The sequence below is a fragment of the Fukomys damarensis genome, unplaced genomic scaffold (genome assembly GCF_012274545.1).
Source record: "Fukomys damarensis isolate Sample0158 unplaced genomic scaffold, DMR_v1.0_HiC HiC_scaffold_23, whole genome shotgun sequence".
In the NCBI taxonomy this organism is placed as follows: domain Eukaryota; kingdom Metazoa; phylum Chordata; class Mammalia; order Rodentia; family Bathyergidae; genus Fukomys; species Fukomys damarensis.
Window position 1 is genome coordinate 19,539,798 of NW_022900935.1, and position 12,867 is coordinate 19,552,664.

The following is a 12,867-nucleotide window of genomic DNA, read 5'->3' on the forward strand; positions in this document are numbered from 1 at the left end:
GAAAGGGTCTCCATGTATTTCAGGCAGGTCTTGAACTCATTATGTATCCCTGGCTGGCCTTGAACTTGAAGCACTTCTCCTGCCTCGGCCTCCTAAGCGCTGAGTTTGCAGGCATGTGCCACAATGCCCACTGAGAAAACAAATTTCTGTTTAAATTTGTTTAAACCACTTCATCGTTGGTATTTTCTTACAGTACGCTAGCAGACCAATACAGTTTCTGTGTCCCACGCTTATCTGGTTTTATGCTTTTGTCATGAGTACTCTTCCTCAGTGTGCTGTGCTGCCTGGACTTGTAAATGGTGGAGGCTCTGCCTCCTGCTCTGTCCTCTTTTTTCTCTATGTAGCCCTTCTCTTTAGATAATGTCATTGTGGCCTGTGCCTGAATGTCCCCTCACAGCCTCATGCGGTCTTTTTCAGAGGTTGGTGAATCTGGAATGTATGATGCTGGAATTGAGGGTGTGTGGTTACTAAACCACTACACATGAGTGATCAGTTTGGCACCGTCCTAATCTCGGTGGTCTGGGTAAGATAAAAAGGGCAGGATGATGCTGTGAAGTTTACCTTGTTGCTTTTGTGACCATGTGGGTTCCTCTGAGATGCCCCTCTGCCATGTGCCACCCTGCCTTGGAACCAGCTGATCATGGACTGAAACTTCTACCAACTGTGAGCTAAATAAACTCTTTCCCCTTTAAATTTGGGTGTCAGGTATTTTGTCTCGGCAGCAGGGAGAGAAAAGTAACTAACATAGTCATGGTATTTCCCACCCAGACCTCCCATGAGCTCCAGCTTCATCTGTCTGCCTACCTCCTGGATGACTCCACTTGGATGTCTTACAGGTATCTTAAAACCCACATGGCTAGTGGGGGAAAAACCCACATGGCCTTGGGAAGATTGAAAGAGCTGGAGATGGATGGTAGTGTAACACATGAGTGTACCTAATACCACTGACCTATACCTTCAAAACGGCTAAAATGAGCCAGGCATAGTAGCACAATTGAGGCAGGAGGAAAGATGTGGACCACCATGCCTGCTAAGGCAGTATCATCTCTTGCTTGGACAACTACTTTTACAGTTTCCTGACTACTCTCCCTGCCTCCTTTTACCCTCCACCAAGCAGCCATCCTTCTAAAGCAGTGATGGCAAACCTCTTAGAGCTTTCAATGATTACCCACAGTTGGCTATGGCACATGTGCCATAGATTCACCACCACTGTTCCAAAGTAAAAACCAGATCTTGTTACTCCCTTGCTTAAAATCAGCCCTCAGTGGATTGCCACTGCATTCAGAGTAAATTACAACCCAGCTGTGGCTCCCGAGGAGCAAGGCCATCAAGGTCCTGCCTGCCTCTCCAGCCTCATCTCATTGCCCTTTCCCTTTTTTACTCTTCACCGCCTTCCTTTACTTCCTCACATCCCTGTTCTCATCCCTTGGCCTTTGCCAGCCGACTCCCTCCCATCCATCAGGTCTCAACCCAAATTCCTCTTCCTCTGCCAGGCTTCTACTGCAACTGATCCACAGTTTAAGCCTCCTTCTCCATGATTTTTGCTTTCTAAGTGTCCTCTGCTTTTGTGTTCATGTGTGTGCATGTGCACATGTGTATGTGTGTGTGTGCTACTGGGGATTGAACCCAGGGCCTTCACTCTGAGCTACATCTCCAGCCCTTTTCAATTTTTTATGTTTATTTATTTGGTACTGGGGATTGAATTCACGTCCTTGCGCTTGCAAGGCAGATGGCGGCACCACTGCGCTAAATCCGCAGCCCTCAATTTTTTATTTAAACACAGAATCTCCCTAAGTTCTATATTGCCCAGGCTGAGCTGAAACTCCCAGTCTTCCTGCCTCACCCTCCAAGAGTATTGGGATTACTTCTCATTTCTTGTAATTAATTACTACAATTGGTTAAAAATATATAAATATACAATTAAAAATTTTTGGTTTCACATCCATGTCTTCTCACGAGAATATAAATTCATGGAAGCTAACACCTGTCTGGTTCATCTGAGTCTCAAATACTGTAGAACCTTAATACACATTTGGAGAATGAATCAATGGTCTTTACCTAATACCACTGACTCTCACTACATATGTCAGTAAAATTTATTGACATTCTGTGAAATGTTTGGCGCTACACTGAAAACTTTAGAAGCATTACCATATTCCTATGATGTAAATACTGTTTTTATTTTCATTTGGGAATGAAGAGAAATGAAGTCATGTGACCATATTCACATGGCTGAAAGGACAGTCAGGATTCAAACCCACATAGCCGACCCCAGTATTTACACCTTGCCTTCTTCACCTTAGGGTTCTGCCTGCCTGAGCTGATACTCTCCTTTTATAAATCAGCTCAGGGCACTATTTATATGCTGTGACTCTTCCCTAAGAGGCCAAGCCCCAATCTTGAACTGTGGTGAGTTCACATAGGTAACATATGTGGCCCAAGAAGTCCTCTTGGTGAACAATCACCCTTGATGACCTCTGGCTCCATTGGCACTGAACACTTCCAACAGCAGGGACCAAGGTGATCACAATACCTTGTACTAAGTGTTCTATTAAGGGGTGTGGGCCAGGCGCCCTGTGGACACAGAAAGGAGCACTTTCTTCCTCCCAGGGGTGGAAAAGGAAAGCCTGTGCCAAAGAGGTAACATTTTGAGCTGGATTGCATAAATTGCACAGGAATTTGGCAAGCTCAAAGGATAAGGGAAAGGCACCCTTGGCAGGGGAACAGCATGAGCCAGTGATGGCGAACTTTTTAGACCTTTCAGTGATACAAACAGCCCGCTGTGGCACACAAGCGATAGGTTCACCATCACTGGCATAGGCAGATGCTTGGAAGTACAAAGAAGGTATGTAATCTGTTCAAGGACCAAAAAGGCAGAAGGCCTTCCAACTCCCAATTCCATTTCTTAGCCCAGGCCCTCTGCAGCCCCATGACTTCTTGTCACAGCGATGAGTCTGAGGCCTCTGTACTCGTGCTCCCTGACATGGGATTTTGTAAGCACTTGCACATACATTGCCTGAAGGTGTGCACTTTAATTTTACAGATAATCCCCAGCCCGTTACCTGACTGACACAGAGTACGTGCCCAATTCATGGCAGTTACTAGAATTACAGTGATCTTGGGCCAGAGATGTAGCTCAGCGGCGCAGCGCCTGCCTGGAAAGCTTGAGGCCCTGGGTTCGATTCCCAGTACCAAAAAAGAAAAGTGAAAAAAAAAAAACAGAATTACAGTGATCAATTTTGCTTGGTAATAACACTTCCATTCCATTATTACATGAGGATTTATAGATGATTGTGCTGTCAAATTACTTTGTAAACCATAAAGTGCTAAACAGATGGAAGGGTATGGTCCTGAACTTCTCCTCCAGAAAGCTTCCCAAAATCTCCCTCTTCACCTTCCTGTCCCAGAGAACGGAGATGACAACAACCATGATGACAAGTGTCATCCTCTACAGAGCACTCACTGTGTGCCCTCACAGACACTAGGGGAAAGCACTGAGAGAGCAGATTTCCTGTGAGGCTGAGAGGCTGTGGCTGCAGGTATAGCTCAGGGGCAGAGCGCTTGCCTGGCGGGGGTGAGGCTCTCATTTCCATGTTCAACCCTACAAATTTAGGGCCCTGCATTTACACACAGGCGCATCTTAGGTACTAGGAAAAGCCCCAACTGTGTCTTTGTAGGTTAAATACATATTTTTTTTCTTTTTTACTTAAAAAAGTAAAAATTTTAAACTACAATTAGTTAAGATCACTGTTTTTGCCCACTCTATCTGATTTTCTGAAGAATCAGATGATGTCAAAGAGGCCACAAGGAGGCTCAGGTCCAACTAAAGGGAAGTTTAGCTGGAGATGCATTTAGTTTGTACTTAGTGGGATAGAATTAGCTGGTGTCCCTCACGCTGTCCTGGTGTAGACAGAAAAAAATCTAGAAATAATCCTATCATTTCCTGTGTGCCATGACCCACTGTGTGCAGAGCCAGAGGTCTCATCCCAACATGAATGATTCCCAGCACACCAGAAATTCTTTCTGTCATCACGTGTATAAATTGTCTTGTCATAGTGACACTGACTCAGAAAGGAAGTTCTCTCTCAGAAGGAGAATACAGAATACACAGTCATTAGCCTTAGATGTTCTTTGCATAGCTTTCTTTTTTCTTTAGTACTGGGGCTTGAACCCAGGGTCTTTGTGCTGAACTACATCCCTGACCCAGTTTTTTACTTTTTACTTCAAGACAGGATCTTGCTAAGTTGCCCGCTGGGGTTTGAACGTGTGCTCTTTCTCAGTCTTCCGGAGTACTGGAATTATAGGCCTATGCCACAATCTCTTATTTTTGGGGTGCTGGGGATGAAACCCAGGGCTTCCCACATGCTGTGAAAGTGCTCAACCACTGACTAAAACCTCAGCCTCAGAGCCGAGGATTTAGCTTAGTGGTTCCGCCACCTGCCTCGCAAGCACAGTGTCCCAAGTTCAATCCCTGGTAGCAAAACAAAAACAAACAAGCAAAAAAACCTCAGCCTAGTTCTCCTTCTTGCTTTTTTTCTTTCTTTTTTCTTTTTTTGAAAAAATTACACTAAGTAAATTTTATCAAAATTCCTACCAGAAGAATCAGGTATGGTAGTGCATGCCTGTAATCACAGCACTTGGGAGGCTGAGGCAGAAGGATTGTTTCAAGTTCAAGACCAACCTGGGCTACATAGTGAATTCAAGGCCAGCCTGAACTACATATGAAACCCTGTCTCAAAAAAACAAAATCAAAATGAAACAAAAACAAACAAAATTTCTACCACACATTTTTTAAACAGTACTACAAATAGAAAATATGTCTGTGTGTGAAGTGTTTTATGTATCCCAACTATCAAGAATAATTTCTTTTTGTGTGTGTGATGCCAGGGATTGAACCCAGGGTCTCACATATGCTAGACAAGTGCTCTACAACTGAGCTAGCTATACCTTTAACCCAGAATCAGAGCTCTGTGGAGTACTGGTTCATTCTTAGAGCTTGAAAAGTTGGTATCTTGTTATGGGAGAAAGTAAAGGAATGTTCAAAGAATGATGAGAAGGTGTCAAAAAGAGACAGACTCCAGACCAGGTGCAGTGGCACACACCTGTAATCCCAGCTACTTGGAGGCTGAAATGGGAAGATTACTAATTTAAGGCCAGCCTGGGTAATTTAGGGAGAACTTGTCACAAGTTGAAAGGGGCTGGGTTTGTAGCTCAGTGATAGAGCACCCCTGAGTTGGATCTCAAGTACAGAAAGAAAAAAAGAGAGGTACAGAGAGAGAGAGAGAGAGAGAGAGACAGACAGACAGACAGACAGACAGACACACAGACACTCAAGCTTAAAGGGGCTCCCATCGGCCAACTTTGTGATGATCTGACCACCAATGTAAACAGTAACACTTTACAAGCTACTGGATAACATAAGAGACCACAAGTTCATACTCATAAAAGCAAACAAACAAACAAACAAACACATACATACAAACATTCACAAGAGTATCTTCATAGTTTCAAAATCTCTTAGTAAAATGCTGATACATTACAAAGGGTAAAAAGAGTGAATAACTACAGTGGTAAAGCCTGGCAGGTCACCTTAAGCAAACTACTAGAGTGACCGTGGAATAGACGAAAGTGATAGGAAATATCAAGAAGGACCGAGAGCCAGGTGTGGTGGCACAGGCCTCTCTGGGAGGACAATCACAAGTTTGAGCCTATCCTGGGCAATTTAGCAACTTATTGAGGCCCTGCCTCAAAATGAAAAATAAAACGGCTGGAGATGTAGCTTGGTATGAGTTCCTGGGGGAAGAAAATCCCCAAAAGATGCATGCCTACTGGTCTGCTGTGCTTCATTCTTCAGAAGAGGAGAACAGGGAGCCTGGCGTGGTGGCGCACGCCTATAATCCCAGCACTCGGGAGGCTGAGGCAGGAGGATTGCTGCGAGTTCGAGACCAGCCTGGGCTACATAGTGAGTTCCAGAGCAGTCTGAACTACATAGTGAGACTCTGTCTCAAAAAACCAAAAAAAAAAAGAAGAGGAGAGCAGGAAGCTAAGCACTCATCCTCTACAGTGGGCCCACTCTCACCTGACATCCAGGACCTCACTCTGTCCCCACAGCAATCCTGCAAGTCAGCTTATTGTCCCAGAGGCTCTGAGGCTCAGAGATGACTGAGGATCATCCCCAGATCACTCAACTGCGATGTGATGAGCCCAGGAGCAGATGCCAGGGCTGGCAGTGTCAGAGCCTTTCTCTCCCCATCCAGGGCACCAGGGCCACAGAAGGCCTGCCAGGCTGGGCTGGCCAAGGTCCAGGGACACGGCCTAACTGAGGACCTCCCACCCTTCCCTAATCCATACCCCTGAAATCTAGGGCCCAGACCACAGGTGTACAGACTTGTGACATCTGCACACCAGCAACAGCAAGGGGCATGGCAGTGGCCACTCACTCTGTGAAACTCAGGTCTCTGCACAATTAAGCCAGCTGATATAGAGGAACAAGCAAGGACTTTGAGGTCAGATAGATCTGAGCTCTGTCCCTTCCTGTCAGAGTGAAGAAAGCACTTCCCCTTTTCTTCTTCACAGAGGAAAAATCTATGTGCAGGGAAGCTCTCAATAGTAGAGTGGAATGTGGCTGACACATAGTAGGTGCTCGATAAATGACAGCTGTGTTTGTTGGTCATTCATGGCACAGCCTCTTAAGGAGCTGCAGGAATCCAAGCTGGGCTCGGGGCTCTGAAAGACCTTATTCATACAGGGCCCCCAGAAGAGGAGTCAGAGGAAGGGGCCTCTCAAATGTACCTTGGGCAAAGTCCTCCCAGCCCCCAGGATCTGGCTCCCTTCCCTACAGCCTGTTCCTTACCGACAACAGGAACAGGGCCCCAAGGTTAGGCAAACAACTAGCGATAAGGGACTTCCAGGCTGGGCCTTGGGTTCAAGGCTTGTCCAACTCTGTGGCTGGCTTCCTGCCTTAGCGAGAACCCGGGGCTTGTGCGCACATTCAGAGTGGGCACCAATAGAACACCAGTGACAGCCACCTGCTGATTGTGCACCTGAGGCCTTGGTGCCCTGGTACAGCCTGGGTTAATGACCCTGTTTATCTACTTGAGTCATCTGATAAGGGGCAGCCTGGCAGCGGGCAGGCAGCCCTGTGCCCTGCACCAGCCGCTTCATTGACTGAGGCGATATCAATGCCACGTGGAGCTCCCAACATACCCTCCCCCCTTCCCACCAGTCCTACCAGGGTCAGTGTGTGTGCGTTGTTTTTTTTCAATGAACATGACTTCTAGAGTCAAGGTTGTCGGGCCAGTCCCCTTTCCGCCCTTTGGGGATATAAATAGCTCCCACACCACAGCTCAGAGGGCCAGAGAGCTGGGGAGAACTAAGAGCAGGTCTCCCACCATGAGCTCCAGCCAGCCAGGAGCCTGTCCGTGCCAGGGTGCTGTGGGCCGTCCAGCCATTCTGCATGCACTTCTGAGCCCCGGCCTCAGAGCCAGGCCCCCCTCCCCGCCATCCCGCAGCCGCTGCCAGTGTAGGCAGCACCGGCCCGTCCGCCTGTGTGCTCCTCATCGCACCTGCCGGGAGGCCTTGGATGTCCTGGCCAAGACGGTGGCCTTCCTCAGGAACCTGCCATCCTTCAGCCAGCTACCTCCTCAAGACCAGCGGCGGCTGCTGCAGGGATGCTGGGGCCCCCTCTTCCTGCTTGGGTTGGCCCAAGACACTATAACCTTTGAGGTGGCCGAGGCCCCAGTCCCCAGCATACTCAAGAAGATCCTGCTGGAGGAGCCCAGCAGCAGTGCTGGCAGCGGCCAGATGCCCGACAGGCCCCAGCCCTCCCTGGCTGCTGTGCAGTGGCTTCAGTGCTGCCTGGAGTCCTTCTGGAGCCTTAAATTGGGCCCTAAGGAGTACGCCTACTTGAAAGGAACCATCCTCTTCAATCCGGGTGAGCTCCCAGACAAGGCCAGACCTTCTTCAGTCCTCATTACCACCAAATAGCCATCCCACAGAAAGTGCCCAGAGAGGCCAAGTAACTAGCTGGAGGTATCACAGCCAGGTAGAGACAGAAGAGATGGGAACTTAGGCTGTTCATGCCGTAAACTGGCCTTGGCCACTGGGCCTGAGAAGTCTGCTCTGAGCCTCAGGGAGTGTGGGAGGGGGTGGGGGGTAGGGGCAGCAGCAGCTGTGTCCGAGTCTTGTCTTCAAGGGCATACGGTGTGGTGACGTTCTGAAGGTTGAACTCCTCTGAGGAGATCACATAAGTGGGAAGAATGGAAGGGAGGGAGTGCTTGTGAAACCCAGCCAGGGGAACCAGGGGTGGAGAATGTGCATCCACTGCAAGCCCCTCCTGGCAGTGGCAGAAAGCACAGTGATACACTGCAACAACGGCAAACACCAATGTTACACTTGCCGTGTGTTAGGCCTCATTCTAAGGTGGTGTTTTTTGTTTTTGTTTTTGGTGAGTGTTTTATTTTGTTTTACGAGACAGAGTCTTGCTACGTAGTTCACGCTGGTCTTGAACTCACTATGTTGCCCAGGCTGGCCTCCAACTCGGGGTGATCCTCCTGCCTCAGCCTGCCAGGTGCTGGATTACAAGGCATGCACCACCATGCCCCACTTCTAAGATTTTACATATAGTGGCTCATTAAAGACTCATAGCAAGATAGGTATTATTATTATCCTCATTTTACAGATGAAGAAACCGAGGCACAAAGATTAAGTAATTTGCCCAGCTAATTAATTAGCTTATTAAGCTAATAAGTGTCAGCTCTGGGACTCGAACTTGGGCAGCCTGGTTATCAACCATTATTATACATTGCTGTAGAAATGGGAGGCATGACTAAAATGATAAATAATGCAGGCCTCGAAGGCCAAGCAAAGGTGGCAGTGGTTGAGGGGTACAGTCCAGTAGCAGAGCACTTACCTGGCATGTGAGAGGTTCTGGGGTTCAACCCTAGCACTGTAATGAAAGCGGGGTCACAGAGAGGCATCTGCTGGCAGCTTTGATCCGGAGCAGCTTCATTCTTCAGTGGCTGGGTATGGGTGCTCACCAGCACTCTTCACCTCTCTGCTTGCAGATGTGCCAGGCCTCCACGCCTCCTCCCACATCGGGCACCTGCAGCAGCAGGCACACTGGGCACTGTGTGAAGTCCTGGAGCCCTGGCACCCAGCAGGCCAAGGCCGTTTGGCCCGTGTCCTCCTCACAGCCTCCACCCTCAAGAGCATCCCCCCCAGCCTTCTTGGGGACCTCTTCTTCCGCCCTATCATTGGAGACATGGACATCGCTGGACTTCTTGAGGATATGCTTTTGCTGAGGTGACCTGAGAGGGCAGGTGCCCCAGGAGAGACTTGGACTTCCTTGGTTTGGACACAGTGCTACAGTCAGCTAGCAGGACTTTGATGGTTCCCAGAGCCTCTGGAGCAAGACTTCTGTCCCCTCCTGGAAAGGGGATGGAAGTTTAGGCTGCTCCTTGTGTCAGAATTCCTATTGACTTTGTACAGAACTGAACTAAGTTATTGTTTTTGTAATAAAAGGTGTGACACTCTTGGAGTCTGATGTTTGTGCACATGGAAGGGGCCAGCCCAGCTCCAGAGGCCCCTCTGCCCCTATCAGAAGGAGTCCAAGGGGAAGGAACCATGAGGAGCACAGGAGCACAGGAGCCAGCTTTGGGCAGCTGCAGTATCGATTCATCAGAGTGGGGTGGTGATTTCATTTCTAGGGGTGAAACTGACCTTATGCCTGGTCTGAATCCAAGGGATGGTATCAGTTCAAAGCTTCATCACCTCCTTGCCTTTATCCTTGAGAGGAAGTGGTTTCTCCCCTTGTCCCTAAATCTTCCAATCTCCTCCTGGGTTCCCTCTTCCTATGGGCTTCCTTTCACCTCAGGAAAAGTGGGGTCACAGCCAGGCAAGAAACAGTCTATTTCCAAGTTGAAATAGACAAGATAACTGTGATTTTCTGTGGTTTGGGAACATTCATTTTCCCCCATTTCTGCAGCTGACAGAAGACAATGGTCCAGGGCTGTGGATGTAGTTCAGTGGCACCACGTCTGCCTTGCAAGTGCGAGGTCCTGAGTTCAATCCCTGGTACAAAAAGAAGGAGAAGAAGAAGGGGAAGGGGAATGGGAGGAGGAGGAGGAGGAGGAGGAGGGGAATGGTCCATCATTCCCCCAATGTGAAGGGACCCAGGACCTGGGGCTGGCTTGGATGTATCTTGGAGATTGAGGTGGCCCGGGGATGAGACGGCTCACAGTGACAGCTGCACCAGCTGTCAAAGTCTGAAACACTTTGATGACAGTTTGTTCACAGCCACTGCCCTGAGCTTCTGGGTCTCCTTCCACTGCCCCTCTGCCCAGCCCCCATCCTGGAACCCTCCTGGTCATTCAGCCCTGGCCTTGGGCACTGCTCCATTCAGAGAATGGCTAGGTCCTTTCTGATTGGTCAGTGTCTGCACCTCCATGCTTGCTAAATATTCTGACCCAGTTGCAGGGTAACTGACCTCCAGGGTGGGCAGGAGATGATAACAACACACATGCCTATAGGGCTTTCTGGCCTCCTCCTTTCTCCAGCAGTAAGGGCCCACCCCTTTGCCACCAGTTTGGATTCTCCTCACAGGTACCAGGTTAATTATTGCTCAGGGAGAGGTCATTCTTTCTCTGAAGGACAACAGTCTAAGAGTCATCATCCAGACCCTTCTCAAGGCCCCCAGGTTAGCATCATGCTAAACTGGCAATGTATTCAGGACAGCACCCAGTGCCAGCAGAAGACACCTCTGTCTCTTACCCAGTGTCCCACTCGCAAGCCTGACACCCAAGAGAGTAGAAACACACAAGTCAGACTCAACATACAGAGACACACGCAACTCTGATGTATAACTCAGACACACCTACACAGACATACAACCCCCCCAACACACACACACACACACACACACACACACACACACACGCTCATGTAACAGACCCTCCACCCCCACACAGATCAGAAAAGCGCAACCTGGACACACTCACTTAGCACCATGCAGCAGACCCATGCACCCAAGCCACACAGTACAGCTCGGCCCCGAAAGGTGGGGCGCACAACACAGAACACCCTACCACGAGAGCACACTCCTCATCCTCCCTATGTTATGATAAAGAGAAAAGTGGCTCTCCAAGGAGGCAGACCCGGTGTCCGCACATCTTTGGGGTCTGCCCAGAGCTTAGAAATCCAGGACAACCATCCTGCCTAGCATCTACCTCAACTAATCAATCACCCCCTTTCCCAGTAGTGACCCCAACATCCAACTACCCCTGCATTAGTGTCCCCAGCCAGAACCTAATCAAATCCTCCAGCTGAAGCATCCTTTAGAGCCCAGAACAAGCCCTGAGCTCCCCTCCTCCCACCAGAGGCCGAAGCCTGATCTAGGTGAGGCCTCGCTCTGCCCTGCCCTCTTAGTCGCGCTGGTGCACACCAGCCACTCTGACCTCACCCACACAAGGATTTGGGGTCATTCTGTGACTGCGATGCCCATTCCCTGAGAGCCTCAATTAGCTGAATCCTCAGCCTGTCCTCCTGCCTCTTACCCGCTCTTCCTCCAACCTCAACAAAGCACTAAGGATCTCATCCTCCATGCCCCACCACTGCTTTTCCCCCTCAACTTATTTAATTTTCCCATCCTCCAATAGCTTCCCTTAATTTTTTAAAGCTTCCCTTTATCATTTTTACCTTGTCCTTTTCAAATTTCTTCCCTTTCTTTTTACTGCGAGGGGTGAACCCAAAACATTTGGACTGAGCTGTGTCCCTGGCCCTTTCTTATTTTTTATTTTGACACAGGTCTCATCAACTTGCTAAATATCCCATCCTGGGCTTTAACTTGCAATCTCCTTTCCCTAGTCTCCTAGAATAGAATTTGGGATTACAGGTGTTCATCACCACACTTAGCTGCCGCTGCCACTGCTGCTGCTGCTTCCTCTTCCTCTTCCTCTTCTGACAAAGATGGCCCAGGCCTTTTTTTTTTTTTTTAAATATCCCAGGCTAGCCTTGGACTCATGATGCCCTCAAAGTTGAGATCCTCCTGTCTCAGCCTCCTGCGTGCTGGATTGCAGGTATATACCAGTGAGCCTGGCCTCTTGTATTTAGTCATTGTGTGTGTTCTACCTCTGAGGTTTGTACTAGGAACATAAAGACAAATATGACAAAACTAAAAAGATGATTATGGCACCATGAAATGAAGATAATGCTCTCTCCAGGAAACTTCAGGCTTTCCAAAGGGAGGGGACTGTGTCTCTGTCACAAGCATCCTAAGGTGGGACCTATGTTTCATATCTGGGGAGGCCAGAGAGAGAGGAGGAAGCAGGCCCAGATGAGGTCTGTAACTTGACAGAGGTCTGGGCTGATCACCGTGCAGGGCGTTGAGCTTGGACCCTGAGACCTGAGTGATCTGGAGGCCAGGTGCTTGCCATTGGCACAAGCTGAGTGAATCACTGCCAGGATCAGCCTGTCTGGAGCCAGCTCAGCCATTGTTTCCTGACCATCTACTCAGCCGTGATCCCTGCCCTCCAGCCCAGCCGGGGATGACTCAGTGGAAAACAAGAGTGGACTGTGGCTCTGGGTCAGCCCAAGGTACCATTTTATTGCCATCATTATCGCTATCTACAGTAGCCAACTCACCTGCTGCCTATGGAGTCAGGCACCTGCGGTGAGCTGTTCCCTGCACTTTCCTGTTCTGCCTTTAGGACATTTGCATATCTAAAGCCTAGGATGATGGCAAAAAACTAATACTTACTATCTAGCCTCCATTTTCTCATTCTGTTACTCAGGTTCTCTTGACATTCGCTTGTATCAGACCCTCTGCTGGATGCCCAGGATGGAGAAGAAGAAGAAGCGGAGGAGGGAGAG

At 48.9% G+C, this 12,867-nt stretch overlaps 1 protein-coding gene across 1 annotated transcript; it reads left to right on the forward strand.

The window, feature by feature from the left end:
• The first annotated feature begins 7,335 nt into the window (after positions 1 to 7,335).
• Nr0b2 (nuclear receptor subfamily 0 group B member 2) lies at positions 7,336 to 9,528 on the forward strand. Its single transcript, XM_010632891.2, has 2 exons — positions 7,336 to 7,933; positions 9,066 to 9,528. Exons 1-2 carry the CDS (start codon positions 7,393 to 7,395, stop codon positions 9,305 to 9,307), a joined length of 783 nt encoding a protein of 260 aa, XP_010631193.1. The 5' UTR covers positions 7,336 to 7,392; the 3' UTR covers positions 9,308 to 9,528.
• The last annotated feature ends 3,339 nt before the right edge of the window (positions 9,529 to 12,867 follow it).

Coding starts and splice junctions, on each gene's coding strand:
- Nr0b2 (XM_010632891.2), top strand. CDS start 7,393: ATGAGCTCCAGCCAGCCAGGAGCCTGTCCGTGCCAGGGTGCTGTGGGC. Junction 7,934..9,065: donor AACCATCCTCTTCAATCCGG/GTGAGCTCCCAG, acceptor CTCTGCTTGCAG/ATGTGCCAGGCCTCCACGCC.